This window comes from Hydra vulgaris, chromosome 10, assembly GCF_038396675.1.
Source record: "Hydra vulgaris chromosome 10, alternate assembly HydraT2T_AEP".
Taxonomy (NCBI): Eukaryota; Metazoa; Cnidaria; class Hydrozoa; order Anthoathecata; family Hydridae; genus Hydra; species Hydra vulgaris.
In genome coordinates, this window is record NC_088929.1 from 14,452,917 (window position 1) to 14,468,077 (window position 15,161).

Here is a 15,161-nt window from a genome sequence, read left to right on the forward strand (position 1 = left end):
CCCTCGATTACAACTTTCACTTGTTGTAACAAAGAAACTGCGTTTAACTGATAAAAAGATTTCAGGTCTTGAAAAGTCAAAAAAGAAAATCAAAAAGAAAAATTCCCCGTAAGTATATATGCCCCTACACACCCTCCTCCTCCCCAAGCTTCCGTTTATTAAAACTAAAAGAAAATTTCCACTTATAAGTGGGATAGAATTGGTAAAATAAAAGTTATTATTTTAATAATAATAATAATTTTTATATAGTATATAAATGACATCAACGCTCTAGTCATATTTTAACTGAAAAAAGTTTTTCAAATTACGCCACGCAAAAAAAAAGAGTTTTTACATTTTCCACTACCCTTATAACGCAAAATATCAAGACCTGCTGTAAGTTTTGTTGACTGATAATTACAAGTTATTAAAAGACCTATATTATAGGAATTAGAGATGGAAGCAATCTTCCTTTAAATACTTGAAAATATTTTTGTTACCTCAGCAATCGATGTTAGAACATTTTGAAATCTGCCGCGTAAACTGACTTGATCTAACATGAACAGCAACTCACAACTAAAAAAAGTAAAACTAAAAAAAGTGATGAATAATTCCGTTATTTATTAACTACTTTTTTAAAAATTTTTCGAAAAAAAACCCCCAAAAAATGTTGTTTGTAAATTTAAGCTTGCCATAATTTTATAGTTTTAAAATATGTCTCCAGAAACCATGGCCAACGACACGGATTTCAAAGTGAGTGGGTGGGTCTTCTTTATCTAGAATTTTCTACAAAAACAAAAAATAAAAGGTCCTTTAAAAAATAAGTGGGGGTTTTGGTCTAGTTACCACGGGTTCCTTGGCATTGTCGGCTCTAGTAACTAGACTAAGTCAGTAGTGATATCACAACTTTTTACCTTCTTACCTTCCACAACTCTTTACCTTCTTACCTTCTCTTTGATTTAAAATCTATTACCCCTCCCCCTCCCCAAAAAGGCGCACGTAGTTTGCAAATAAGCCTTAAATAGAAAGACACGAAAAAAAAATCTTAACGGGTTGTTTCTGTCTGTCTGAAATGCATTGTCAAAAATAAACCGGGCTTTTAAGCTGTAAAACAAGTATAAACTTTAGAATCAAAATTCGTTTCTAAGCATTAGAAGTACGATTTAAAAGAGATACTTGTTATATCAGGGTAACTTCTTTAGATGTACATGAAAACTAGATGGTTTAAATGGAATATTTACAAGAATGGTTAAACTCTGAAGGTTACGTTAAATTCAAAGAAGCTGTAAAAATAAATTGTGAACCAGCTAATGAATCTGAACCATATTTCTTTAAGTATAAAGCTCGGGGTATATTAAAAACATTGAAAGAGAAGCTTGAAGAAGACTTTAAAAATGTATATAATAGTTCTAATATTAACAGTTTCGATTGCAACCAAAAAGAAATAATCGAAGTTTTAGATGTTAACGATTTATTGGCCGAATTATGTTATGAACTTGGCCTAAATTTTATAGAATGTGAGGAAGTAAGCACAGGAGAAGAATACCTTTCAAAATGTATAGATTATTTTGAAAATGAAAACAATTTTAAATTGATTAGTCTTCAACTAGCAGCTTACAACCAATTAGGAATACTTTGGTCAAATCGCTCGTGTCATGACAAAGCTTTTGATTACCTTAAAAAAGCAGAATCTATCTATGAAAAAAATGAGAAAACTTTGTATCTTACTTATTTAGATTTTCACAATATATGGAAACCTTCAGAAGAAAAATCCAGTTATTTAGAAAGCAAGGCGTATTATGAAAGTCTACATACCTTAACTTTATATTATTTGGCTCAGGTTCTTGGACATTTAGGGAAACCTAAAGAATCTGCGATGTATTGCCACATTACTTTAGTTCGTCAGATGAATACAAAGCAATATGATCCTTTAGATTGGTCCCTTTGTTGTGCAACCTTATCACAGTATTACATCACAAAAGATGAGTATAAATTTGCAAGATATTGCCTATCTTGTGCTGAACATATTAATAAAGAAGTCTTTGTAAAGTTTGATACTGAAGAATTTTCTCAAGAAAGTGAAAGAGATCATTCAAAAGAGAAAATCTTGAAGTCTAGAGCTGACATCAAAAGATGCTGGTTAAAGTATACTTTAAATTTGCTGAAGTCATCATGTGAGAAGTTATTTGAAGTTAAAGAGCAAAATAATGAAAACCAGACCTTGGATGACACTTCTGATAAAGAAAATAAGTTGAAGTTTGGTGACTTAGAAGTTTCAGTATACGAAGAACAAGTCACAGATTTGTTTGTTTGTAATTATACTGATGCAAAGAAGTTGTTTAACTTTTTCAATCTCTGTCTTCAATCTGCTAAAGAGTTCTATAAGCTAGATGGTTATGTTTCTGATTACACTGAAATAACTCAGGATTTTAGTCAGTTTTACAAGAGTTTGGCTCTCTTTGATGACGATTTTGAAAATAGATGCAAAATGCACAAGCGTCGCATCAACATGTTAAAACCAATCTTACTTGAACTCAACCCACAACATTTTTTACAAATTTGTCGACAGTTAACATTTGAAATTGCAGAATGTTACACAGAAATGGCAGATTTGAAACGGAAGATTCTTGAGGAAAATCCTGATAAGTTTTCGTCAAAGGCTGTTCGAAAAATCAACAGTTTATTACTTCAATCAATCAAGTATTATACTGGTTTTGTTGACACCTATAAAAAAGCTGATGATTTGCCAAAAGATTTTGAAAGTGATGATGTTCGCCCTATACTAATGTGTTTTTTTTGTATGGCTCGCTGTTATGCAAAATACTTAACCAATGATAAAAAAGGAAAACTGGAGTATATGCATAAAGAAAAAAGCTGTTATAAATTCATTGTAAATTACTGTGATAATCACCCTGATATGCCAAAAGTTTTTGAAGAGGAATTGTCGGTGTCAAGGGAAATGTATGCGCTGTTTGATACAAAATTGAACAATGTAATGAACAGCATGGCATAATTTTTAATAAATGAATTTTAAATTATCAAAGTGCAATACAATATGAAGAACCAATTTCATGAATATTTTCTTTCACAATTACCCCTACCTATTTAGAACAGAAAATGTTTTCTCAAATTAAAAAGAAAAACATTTCTGTGTTATACACAGAAATATAGAATATATTTAGTATATTTATAAATTATAATATATATATAAAGATATTTTAAAAATATCTAATTTCTAAGAAAAAAATAATGGCTATCATCTTCCGATTCCAAACTAAAGAAATTAAAAGAACACTTTAAAAGTCGTTTCTATAGGAATTAAAAGCGCAATTTAAAAGTTATTTCTATAGGAGTTAAAAACGCATTTTTAAATAATTCTAACATTAACCCAATTAAGATAAATCATCTATTTGTAAGTTTTACGACAATCATGCTTGTTTAAACACCAAAAAGTTATTTAAAAAGTTCTTGCGTTTTAAAATAGTTATGAACATATGGTTAAAGGCTATAATAGCTGCTTTGTTAAAAGTCCATCAGTGTAGTCTCATATATGGTTTTTTTCAGATGTAGTTACATCTGGAGGAAATTCTTCCAGATGTTTTTGAACTTGAAGAAAAATTACCGGATGTAGTTACGTCTTCCTAAAGATGTTATTAGGTGTTATTGAATTTATATATTTTGAACTTTATATTTATGATATTTATATTTGTATATCTTTACCGCCAATATGTGATTGGTTACTTGTAAATACTTAGTAGTTGTAAAATAAACAGGTATAAAAAAAAATAAAAATTTCCATATGATATAGGACAGATGTTTTTAAATTAAAAAAAATACAGATGGTCTTGGAAAAAGTGTACAGGTGATCTTGAACTACTCTACAGATGTAGTAATCTTTTTCCAACTTAATTTGTGCCGTTTTTAAGCATTTTTTTATACTGAGTAACTTTTTACATAACACAAAGGTCTTAAAATAAAAGGATGACTAATTATTTAACGAATAAATAGTATATAAATAATGCGCTCTAAAAACTCTACCCTGTTTAATAAAAGCTTTAATAAAAAGACAAAAAAAATAAGGAGGAAAAATTAAACCATTTTCTTTAAAGTTATATTTCTTGATATAAAAACCAGGAAAAATTTTTAAGATATTTTTTTCTTTATTGTCATAATCTTCCATATCCTCGTTTTCTTCTTAACGTCATTAATGCCCTACAAAAAAGAAATTCGAAAATATTTTGTGTGTTTGTTTGTTATTTAGATGCTTAAAGAAGTCCTGACAATCTTATCACAAAAAACCGTGGAATAACATTTAAGCAGGAATTTCAAACCTCCTTTCTCAACAATGATGAATATATGGTCAGAGCCGGCTTTGAACTACGGACCGCCAATTCCGAAACCAGAACTCTTACCACAACACCATGACTCATATCTTGTGAAAATATAAATATTTGATTATAAAGATAGATAAAGCAAAAACACGACTCTTTTGTCTAAAAATTATTGATTTATGATACGGTACAATCTCCCCAGTCGGCAAATTTAGTTGTAAATGCGCATTAGAAACTCGTTTAAATACGTATCGATGTGGTATGTATGTTAGCCATTTTATCGTGTCGAATACGCATTAGAAATACGCATTAGATGCGTATAAAGACAGGTATACAATACGACGCCTTCTGAGTATCAAACTCGCATTTGAAACTCTTGTAAACACGTATAAAACACGATAACCAGAGAATATTCAATGCGATATTTTCCTGGTATTACATGCGCATTTAAAACTTTCCAGAATACGCAATTTTATTAACTAATATGAATTCATAACATAATGATAATGACTAGCAGTAAGCATTCCGTAATACAGGTTATGAGTTATTAAATCATTAATAACAATAAAAACACATTAATAACTTGATATATTATCTAAAAAATTAAATACAAATTTATCTATAAATATTTTAACTTTGACTCCTTATCAGCAACGTCATTGCTTATAGTTAACGACGAAGACCGCATTAACATCAGTTGAGTTCTTTTTAAAATCTGTCACAACACAGGTACCAGAAACGGAAAGTCAAGTAAAGCCTGCTAATACCTAAAAAATGAAATTAAAAAAATTACAATTTTTAATTACAAAAGTACTATTTGCATTTTATTGTTAGTAGAATTAGGATAATAATAACAGAAAATATATATTCCGTGACTACAGAATAATTAAAAAAGATTATAAAAAGGCTAGACAACACAATGTAGTAACACTGGCAAATAACACCACAACTTAATAAAATATTTTATTAACTTAAATACTCGGACTGAAAAGATTTTATTTATTACAGTATTTGAACAATCGAGGGACAATTATAGTTAAACAATTTAAACAATTATACCATAAAATAGCAAGCAAATCGTAAAATATTTCTTAGAAATGATCTTTTTTTTTCATTTGACTACTATTTTCAAGTTGCCTATAAGCATTTACATTAATAACTTTGTTGAGCCTAATACTATCTATTTCAATTTAACTATTTTCATTAAACATATTACCAGTAATCTTACTATTGCTGCAACTGAATAAATGAACTTAAAAGAATCTTACAAATTGTGATCTTTTCTAATCAAAGACTTTATTTAAACTTAAGATTTATTGAAATCCATATCTTTTTATATGTTTACATACATTAGTCGTTTATCAAAAATATTAAACAACATTTATTTACATCAATTATTTTTAATTAAAAAAGAATCTAGACTACAATGCACAAAATTATTTTTACCTTAATGCATAAAAATAATAAATGCACAATCTTGTATAAAAAAATGAAGCAATGTCTATCAGTATATTTTACTCTAAATTAATTATTTAAATATATATATATATATATATATATATATATATATATATATATATATATATATATATATATATATATATATATATATATGGGGCAAGATGACGACTTACAGTTATCTCTTTAGCAAAACTAAATATAACAGTTGACTTTAGCTGAAAGGGAAGTAGATTAATTTTACTAGATTTATCAATGGTTTCTTTTTAAATATTATTTTTGTGACGAAAGCTAAGTATTAAAAAAGTTTTTCTGACATTGAGTAAAAAACTTTTTATCCTCGTTTGACTTGATTTATTATATCGCTAAATCACCAGCTAAAGGTAAGTTTTATTTTTTGGGACAGACTAAGATACAGGCGTTTTTTGAAACAGTCATTATCTTGCCCCATGTTCCCCTATATATCTATTCACAAACCTTTAAAAAGTGGTATTACACTTTACACAATGAAATATGGAAATACATCATCATTTTTTTCAACTACTTTCAAAAGGAATATATTTATTTTTTCTAGTCTGTTATTTTTTCTAAGAAAGAATCTTTATAAAGATACAGAGAAATATAAAATATACTGAAATATAGGCAGATTTATGTTTATAAACTTTTGTGTCAACAAATTACAGTCAGTTTTCAATGTTATATACATAAAATATATATCTAATATAACATATATCAAATATCAAATAAATCCAATATAAAATAAAACAAAATAGTAAACTTACTCAAATCAGTATCAGTTATACCGTGTGAAGTAACTAAAAAACACTTCAGTTCTTTTCAATTGCTCTAAAAAATAACTTTCAGCTCTTTCCAATTGCACTAAAAAAAAAAAAAAACTTACTTAGATAAGTTGCCAAGTTCATAAGAATCTGAAAACAAATAAGTAAAAAAACAAAGAACAAACAAACATTTATTTGTTAAAACTACTATATTTAAACAAATCAAATTTAAAAAAGTGTAACGCCAATTCTCCTTAAAGGCTAAAAAAAAATTTTCAGCTCAAATTTGCTTGCATACCTTGCTTGTAAAACCATGTGAATAAGAAACACATTTAGAAAAGCCTAGAATCTACTTAAAGATGACATATGCAAAATTGAAGTTTGAACGTTGACTGGACTAATTATTAGCAGATGTTTTTAAAAAATTCATAAAAATTTACATATATTCGTTCTTTTATATTGCATAAATCCATCATATGATAAATCTGAAATAAAAAAATGTAATGGATAAGTAAATACAAAGAAAAACATCATATATGAATCACAAATCAATATATCAGATAGAGATAAATTGTCATGATGAGAGAGTAGTAGTTGTTAAGTATTATTATTTCATGTTAGCTTTTAGAAAACATTCAATTTTAGTGAATGATTAAAAGCAGTGACTTTCAATAATAAAACCACTTATAATTTATAACAATAGACACCAACATAAAGGTAAGCCAAATGTAACAACATTAGTAACATAAATAACAACTTTATGCAAAATCTTGCTCAACACGTTTGTCAAGTCACACACTTTGAAAACATGGTCCATAAATATTATAAGAAGTGTTTATATATGTTATATAAATTTAAATAAGTATATTGTGTTTTATAGTTAGTATATATGTTTATATTATGTTGTTTCTATGTCATGGAAACAACATAATATAAACATATATACTAACTATAAAACACAATAAATTTATTTAAATCTATATAACATATATAAACACTTCTTATAATATTTATGTACACAATAAATACATTTTATACTATTTAAAAAACACATTTATAAAACAATTATGTAACACATGTTACCACATACATATATTTATCAAAAACTTTTTAATTTTGAACATAATATAATTACATATGCAAACTATAAACATATATAACTTGAATTGCGTGAACAATAAATTTAAAAATAACATAAAAAAAACTAAAAAGGTTCATATATATTTATATATAAAGACGTATATCTCGTAATAAAATATCAAATTATAGTCATATTTAATTTAAATCAAATACTTATTGAATAAAGAACAAAAAACAGATAAAAGAACTGCAATCCTAACAACAAAATTTAACGTTTAGCAACAATTAAAATATCAGTGTTATCTCAAAGTTTTAACTTATTTTTCTAAATTTTCTAAAACAGAACAAAAAAAGGTAATAGCATAACAGTAATGTCAATAAAATAGTAATCAACGGAATAAAATAAGCAAGGTATGAAATGATAGGATTTAACGTATATTTGAATTATATTAATTTAGGACTTCATAAAACTAAATTAATAAATTTAAAAGTAGTAATAAATATTTTTATGATAAAGTTTTAGTAACTCTTTTAGTGCAAAAAAGTACTGTAACTGTACTGGAGATAATTTACTAAATTGCTCAAGAGAAACCTTTTTAATTTAAATTTTATTTTCGCTATATTAGATTAGGCATGCGCTTTAAAAGCAAAGATTTCCGTTTTTCCGTTATTTGTTAATATTTTATCAAAATCGGGTTCGATATCATATCCGATTTTGATCAAATATTATAAATACGTATTTTTGATAAATAAGTGGTATTGAACTCGAATTCGAAACTTAAAAGTAAATGCGCATTTTTCTGGTATCAATGGCGGTATGTTATACGTGATCAATACTCCAAGTATTTACAATACTAGGTATGCCGACTGGGTCTATACCACAACTGTTAGCAAAGACGGCTGTTGGTAAAAGTTGCATTAATCTTGAAGTTTTACCAGAGTATATCTTTTTCTATGATTATTATTCCCATCCCGCAAAATGCACCCTGGTAATGTTGGAATTATGTGGTTGAGATTATCATTTATCGATTATTTGAATCCAGTACTTATTTTTTTATGGTTCTTGATTTCATTCCTGTTCATCTCTTCAATTGCTGAGTGTTTAAACCTGTACACTTATATGAAGTGATTAAAAACCTAAGTTGTAAGAAATATTGAACAGGCTGTTTACATATAGTAGATTTATTAATATTGATGTCAACTCCGATTGGTGTTGGTAAAATGACATTTTTTGGTCTTGAAACCTGTATGATACATCGGCTCAGACTCAACCGCTTCTGATTGGAAAGAATCAGTAACATCATAAAGATTCTCAACAATCAAATTAACAATTAACTCGCTTTTCTCCGTCTGTGGTATCATCAATAATGGAGTATAAATATTTCAACTATTCCGTTAACTTTATTTCTTTATTTACCTTGACAGCTACTTTCTCTACACTATCTCTTGTTGTAAGCTTCTCTAATTTAGGTTTACTCAGTATATAGTCTTCCATATTTTTAAACAGAACTAGTTTACTTTTACAGCTTTGGACAAATTGAACGTGATCTTCATACTTTACCTTAGTAGAGATTAAAACATTTTGAGACAATATCGAAAACCATTATTGGCTTCTTGTTATAATCTCTAATAGAATCAATGATATATTATATAAACTAGATATCTAGCTTGCGGGATTTTATTAGACAAAAAATGAAGCCTTTTTTTTTGTTTATAACAATAGTCCGCCATTTGTAAAAAGGGCAAAGCTGAGGCTGAAGTCTGGAATAAAAGTTAAAAATGCAAGTCAAAAGTTCCCAATAAATTAAAGATAATTCAAAAACAAATTTTAATAATTATAAAATACTAATAAAAGATTTTTTATGAGCCTATGTTTATTAAAAAGTATTTTAATTCATAAAAAAGCTTCAAAAGCGTCTGTCGTTTTACTTTTCTATTCAAAACTTTAATTCCTTTTTAATCGAAAATAAATTAAGAAGTCATAAATTATTATTTTACAAGTATTATGACTTCCGCTTAACACTTTTACATAAATAGTATTTAGATTTTAAATATATTTATTTCATTCAAGAAAAGAAAAGTTAAAAATATTTGTTTATAAATTTAATCCGCCATTTGTAAAAAGGGCCACAAGCGGCTTCACTTTTCGGATTGAAGTTAGACATCTAGTTATATAACATCATTGAATAGAATATATTTCACCTCCGGTAGCATTTTTAAGCCAACCGCAAATGTTTTCAAATGCATCAGTCATGATCGGATCTTCTGATCTTTGTTTATCTTTTTCCCCCAATTTTTCAGCCTGAGGTTAACTATGCATGAACTATGATACACCGCTTCTTCTGCAACAAGAAAATTTAATGCTCTCAATCTTTAAAGTACTGCTTCGCCCCAAAAATCAATTAATTTTTTTAGATTTATTAAAAAAGGTTTCTATCAGCATTAAACTACTAGAAGGTTAAATCATTTATCGTAATTAAGAAAAGAAAAAAAAGAATTAAGAAGAAAATTCCTTTTCCTGGACATTAAACATGGATGAGTCTTTCCTTTGAAAGAGCGTTTGACAAGTTTAAATTAACATTTTTTGTATCGTCAAGTTTCTTTCCTACAGTTATTGAACTTAAATCTACTAAATACTAAATTTACGTTTTTTATCATTCAATATGGGGTCACTGGGCAGCTAAAATGATAAATCTTATTAAAAAGACATTCAAGATGCATGGCATCAACATTACTGATTGCTGTGGGCAGTCGTATGATAATGTTTAATATGTCAGGGCTTAGTCATTTAATGCCATTTAGAACCATTCTAAATGGCGTTGCCATTTAGAACCGGAACTGGTTCTAAATGGCAACGCTAAATGACGTCTTTTTAGACGGAATAAAGACGTCTAAAAGTCGTGAATTTAGCACGTTCAGAGTTAGTGCTGAATGGAAACGCCAAATGACGTTTTTAAATAACCTACTTTAGCCGTCCTCATTTTGACGTCTAAAATACGTGTTTTTACATGACTCAAACGTAAGGTTAAAATTTATGTTTTCACAGAATTTTTTGAGAATAAGTAAAAAATAAAAATTTGCTTTAGCTTTTTAATAATTAATTGTGCTAAGTTTTATAAACTATAATTGTTTAAAACTTCTTCATCCACTTGTTAATTTTCAAGAACCGACTGTTCGAACACTTGACGTCATTCAACTTCTTTTAGATCAGGTGCGCGCTTTAGAATATTGCCAACAGTATTTTAAAGTTCTTTTTTGCTGTAGGAATCAGGTAAACAGTCTTAAACCTAAAAAAAATTGTAAAGATAAGTATGTAAAAATAAAGGGGAAAGGAATAAAGAGAACATTTATAATACACTTTATGACGTAATACGTATATATATATATATATATATATATATATATATATATATATATATATATATATATATATATATATATATATATATATATATATATATATATATATATATATATTTAATACACACACACACGTACACAAACATATCACACGCATACACACACACAAATATAAAATGATGATATTAAAAATCTCTTTTTATAAAAAATTATACTTTGAAAATATGCCCTTCTCAACTGCACTGCATGATGAGCCACCAACATTTAATAACTTCTATTTCTAAATTTAAAAGATAACAGTAGTATAAGTGATATGGGGCAATTCAGTGTAAGTTATATTGGGCATAGGATAATTTATTAGTGCTTTGATCAATTTGATAATATTGTGTGTATGTGTAAAGTGTGCAACATGTATATAATTACAGATCAAAATTTGTTATGTAATTTATAATAGAATTTACCCTTATAAAGAAAACTAAACATTTAACCATAATAAAAAATATACCACTATTTTTGCAACATTTGTATCAAAAAGTGATTGATCACATTCAAGAAACTCAGCAATAGAATCACACTAGCAAAGATCAAAACTATTTTCAACTTTAAACGTTTTTTATATTTCATCATTCTTTAATTAAGTAAGAAATTAAATGAGCCTATATATTAGTTAATTAAAAAATAAAAATAAAAAATATGCTATTATATATATATATATATATATATATATATATATATATATATATATATATATATAAATGCTCTTTTTTTCTCGCTGAACAACTGACTTGCTGAACTGACTAGGTAGCTATTTTGAGTATTGTGGAGTATTAAAAAAATAAATTTATAAAGATAAAGAAACCTATTTAGTTAAATAACTTCCAAGATAATTATTATTTAATAAAACATTACTTACATTAATCTTTGTAAAACTTAAAATCTTATCATTGACTTCATATATTTTCTTTAACTTTTTTTTTGGGAAAAACAAAGTTTTGAATCACAGACTTTCAAATTTTGAAGGAGCTGAATGAATTAAAGAAGTTGTTACTTATAAAAATTAAGCATATTACATAAAATAAACCATTTATACTATAATATGCTTATATATACTATATATACTATACTTGACAACTCCCTTGAAATATTGTATAACAATTAACTCAAAAAATAAAGAGTTACATACATAATAGAAGTTTTTATTTAACTATAAAATAAACTATATTACACTAACCATTACATAAAATAAACTATAGCCAAAAACATTGTTCTATTTTTTTAAAAATGAAGGCAAAAATAAAAATCGAGTTTAGGGTTAAATACATTTAATCAAATAAAATTTCTTTAATTTAAAACAAAATTAAATACAAATACTTCACACACATCAATTATAGATTTCTAAATGCATAGTTAAATACATATAAATGCAATGCGAGTTTTTGAAATATAAAACAAAAATGTAGCATAATATTACTAAATACAAACATGTTTTTGACCAATACATATACATGTTTATAAATAAATTTTTAATTAATAAGTAAAATAAAATTTATAGAAAAGTAAATTGAGGAGAGCAGTCAAATTTTAACTTTTTTAAAGGTTATTAAAAGACTTTTAAGGAGGATTTTTTTTCCAAAGATATTTAAGGTTTTTAAGGAGGATTGGGATCCCTGAAAATATATGTCAATAAATAAATGAATACATATTGAAACTTTCTCAGCAAACATTGCTGTAGTGGACATGCAGTGGACCAATATAGGCACTTTGAGCAGTTGAATGGAGTTTAACTCATCGTTTACTTAGTAAATTACTTAAGTGGCTGGCCAATAACACTCCAACAAGTGATATAGTGGTTATTCATGTTATCCACTTTTGGCTGCTGCCACTAATGGTCCATTAAGTATATGATGACCAAAACTGCAACCACCTAAAATGCCTATATAGGTTCACTGAAATTCCTCTTTAAATGTATGCTGTGTTATATATTTTTTTACTAAATATTAAAACTAAAAACCATAAATTATCAAAAATTCATTCATATAGAAAAAAAATACTAACTCACTTCCATCTTTAAATACATTTTTCTCATTCTTATTTGAAGTTGGATAAGTTACTAAAATATAAATTTTATCATACAATAAATATAAATATTAAATTTAATTATTTATTTGGAATTTTTAAAGAACAATAAATAAAATGGAAAAATTAATTACATCTATCTTCTAAAGGATTATTTAAAGCAGACTTTGACATATCTGGTGCAACTAAAGTCTTTATTCTTTTGTGTGATTTTTTTTGAAGAAGATTCAAATTTCAAAAGAGTAGGATAAGTCACTAACAAATGAGTTTAATTTAAAAAATTAGTCATAAAACCAGTCGTAACAGTTGATTTATATAAGAGAAAGGAGGGTAGAAAATTTCCTTATTAAACACAATTATTCCTTCATAAGTTCCATAAACAGAACACTTTTCACAAAAGTTGTAACCATTATGAGATTTTAAAAACAATCTAGCTGAAACATCGCACAACAGAATGACTTGACAGTTACATTTATATCTTTTATTGTATAGAAAACCATTTTGTATTAATGTCTTCACTCAAAGAAAAAAATAGGTATTTAGTTACTGAATCAGGCTTGGTTTCACTACAATAAATGCCAACAATAAAAATAATAAAATAATCAAAGCTAGCTAATATTGTCCACAATTATCTAGAGAATTTAAATAAAGGTAAACCATCAATAATAAAATTAAAAAAAAAATGTTCTTAATATTTGCCTGTATTTCAAAATAAGAGTAATTACCGCCACACTTCTGAGGAACAGTTAATAACCGTTTATCTCAAAGATGCAGGGAAAATTTTAAAAACACCTATAGTATAACTTAGTTATACCTCTAGGTGCTTTTTAAAATTTTTTTTGCATCTTTGCGAAGTTCCAAACCTTGATTTTGTAATATTTGAAGTTCATTAACTAATGTACTGGTCTAATTATTTTGAATAGCACAATTTAAAAGTTGTCAATTAAAGAAATGGAATCGATAAACTCTCTGTATATATATATACAAATATATATATATATATATATATATATATATATATATATATATATATATATCTTGCTAATTTATATATTTATATATATATATATATAAACTAGCAAGAACCTGTCTATTAGTCGCTTTTCATTTATTAATTCGGGATGCCATAAAAAACTCATTTACATTTGTAAGTTCCTTTTCTTCATGCAACAATATTTTTGTAGAACATACTAGGACAATAAAATTTGGCAGCAAATCAATTAAACATCAGTGCACCAATGCTTGGAACAATCTCCCTCATTCTTTTAAAACTGAAAACTCAATTTCTCGATATAATTTTCTCAATAAATTAAAAAAACACTATTTGGATAGCTACTAGAACAATAACATCAATAAAAGCAATATATCACTGCTAATAGTCTTATTAAAAATACTTTCTCTTGTATATTTTATTTATCTTTTTATTTTTCTTTTTTTTTTAAGAATCTTTACAGCTTTTTTGTCGTCCTTGTACAATGATTGAATGTGTATGTGCGTATGCTTGTGTGGGTATATGTATGCGTGTGTGGGTATATGTATGTGTGCAAATGTGTGTATATGTATATGTATGTGTGTTGTGTGTTAATATGTGTGTGAATGTGTATGTATATTTATGTATATGCGTATGTAGATAAGTATAGATATATTTAAATATACCATTGTTATTATTATTATTACCTTCATTTTTATTAATATCATTATTTTTATTAATATCATTATTTTTATTAATACCATTATTTTTATTGTTATTAATACCATTTTTATTATTATAGTTATTATTATTGTTAACGTTATGATTTTTAGAGTTGTTATTATTTTATTCTTATGTTATTATTCATTATTATTAGGTGTTTACGCATCATTAGTAATTATACTATTTGTAAACAACTTTGAATTGTAAAATCATGTAATTCAGAATATATTGATTGATTTTACATTTGTGTTGAAAGTGCGTGATGTAACTAATTTTATTTTGATTTAATAAAGCATTCTGGGTGCGGATCCACAACACTTTCGTAAGTCCAAAATTTGCGTAAAGTTTGCGTAAGATTTGCTTAAGTTCAAAGTTACGCTAAGTGGTATTCACAAACCTTGCGTA

The 15,161-nt window shown here is 26.5% G+C and overlaps 1 protein-coding gene and 2 long non-coding RNA genes across 5 annotated transcripts; 1 reads left to right on the forward strand and 2 right to left on the reverse strand.

Moving 5' to 3' along the window:
- The first annotated feature begins 1,072 nt into the window (after positions 1–1,072).
- On the forward strand, positions 1,073–3,046 carry LOC100215800 (KIF-binding protein). The gene has a single exon (XM_065807316.1). The coding sequence runs from the start codon at positions 1,208–1,210 to the stop codon at positions 2,990–2,992; it is 1,785 nt and encodes a 594-aa protein (XP_065663388.1). The 5' UTR covers positions 1,073–1,207; the 3' UTR covers positions 2,993–3,046.
- Positions 3,047–4,914: 1,868 nt separating this feature from the next.
- Positions 4,915–7,414, reverse strand: LOC136086511 (uncharacterized). The gene is made up of 3 exons (XR_010641382.1): positions 6,846–7,414; positions 6,551–6,647; positions 4,915–5,077 (listed from the first exon to the last, which is right to left on the reverse strand). It is a non-coding gene; the product is annotated as an uncharacterized LOC136086511 (long non-coding RNA).
- A 3,295-nt stretch (positions 7,415–10,709) lies between these two features.
- Positions 10,710–14,691, reverse strand: LOC136085806 (uncharacterized). 3 transcript variants are annotated; one of them, XR_010641188.1, is made up of 7 exons: positions 14,207–14,691; positions 13,198–13,318; positions 13,047–13,097; positions 11,901–12,010; positions 11,493–11,561; positions 11,203–11,267; positions 10,710–10,914 (listed from the first exon to the last, which is right to left on the reverse strand). It is a non-coding gene; the product is annotated as an uncharacterized LOC136085806 (long non-coding RNA). The 3 variants fall into 3 exon arrangements; XR_010641189.1 differs by lacking the exon at positions 13,198–13,318 and having other exon boundaries at positions 14,207–14,687; XR_010641187.1 differs by lacking the exon at positions 14,207–14,691 and having other exon boundaries at positions 13,198–14,033.
- Positions 14,692–15,161: the final 470 nt, after the last annotated feature.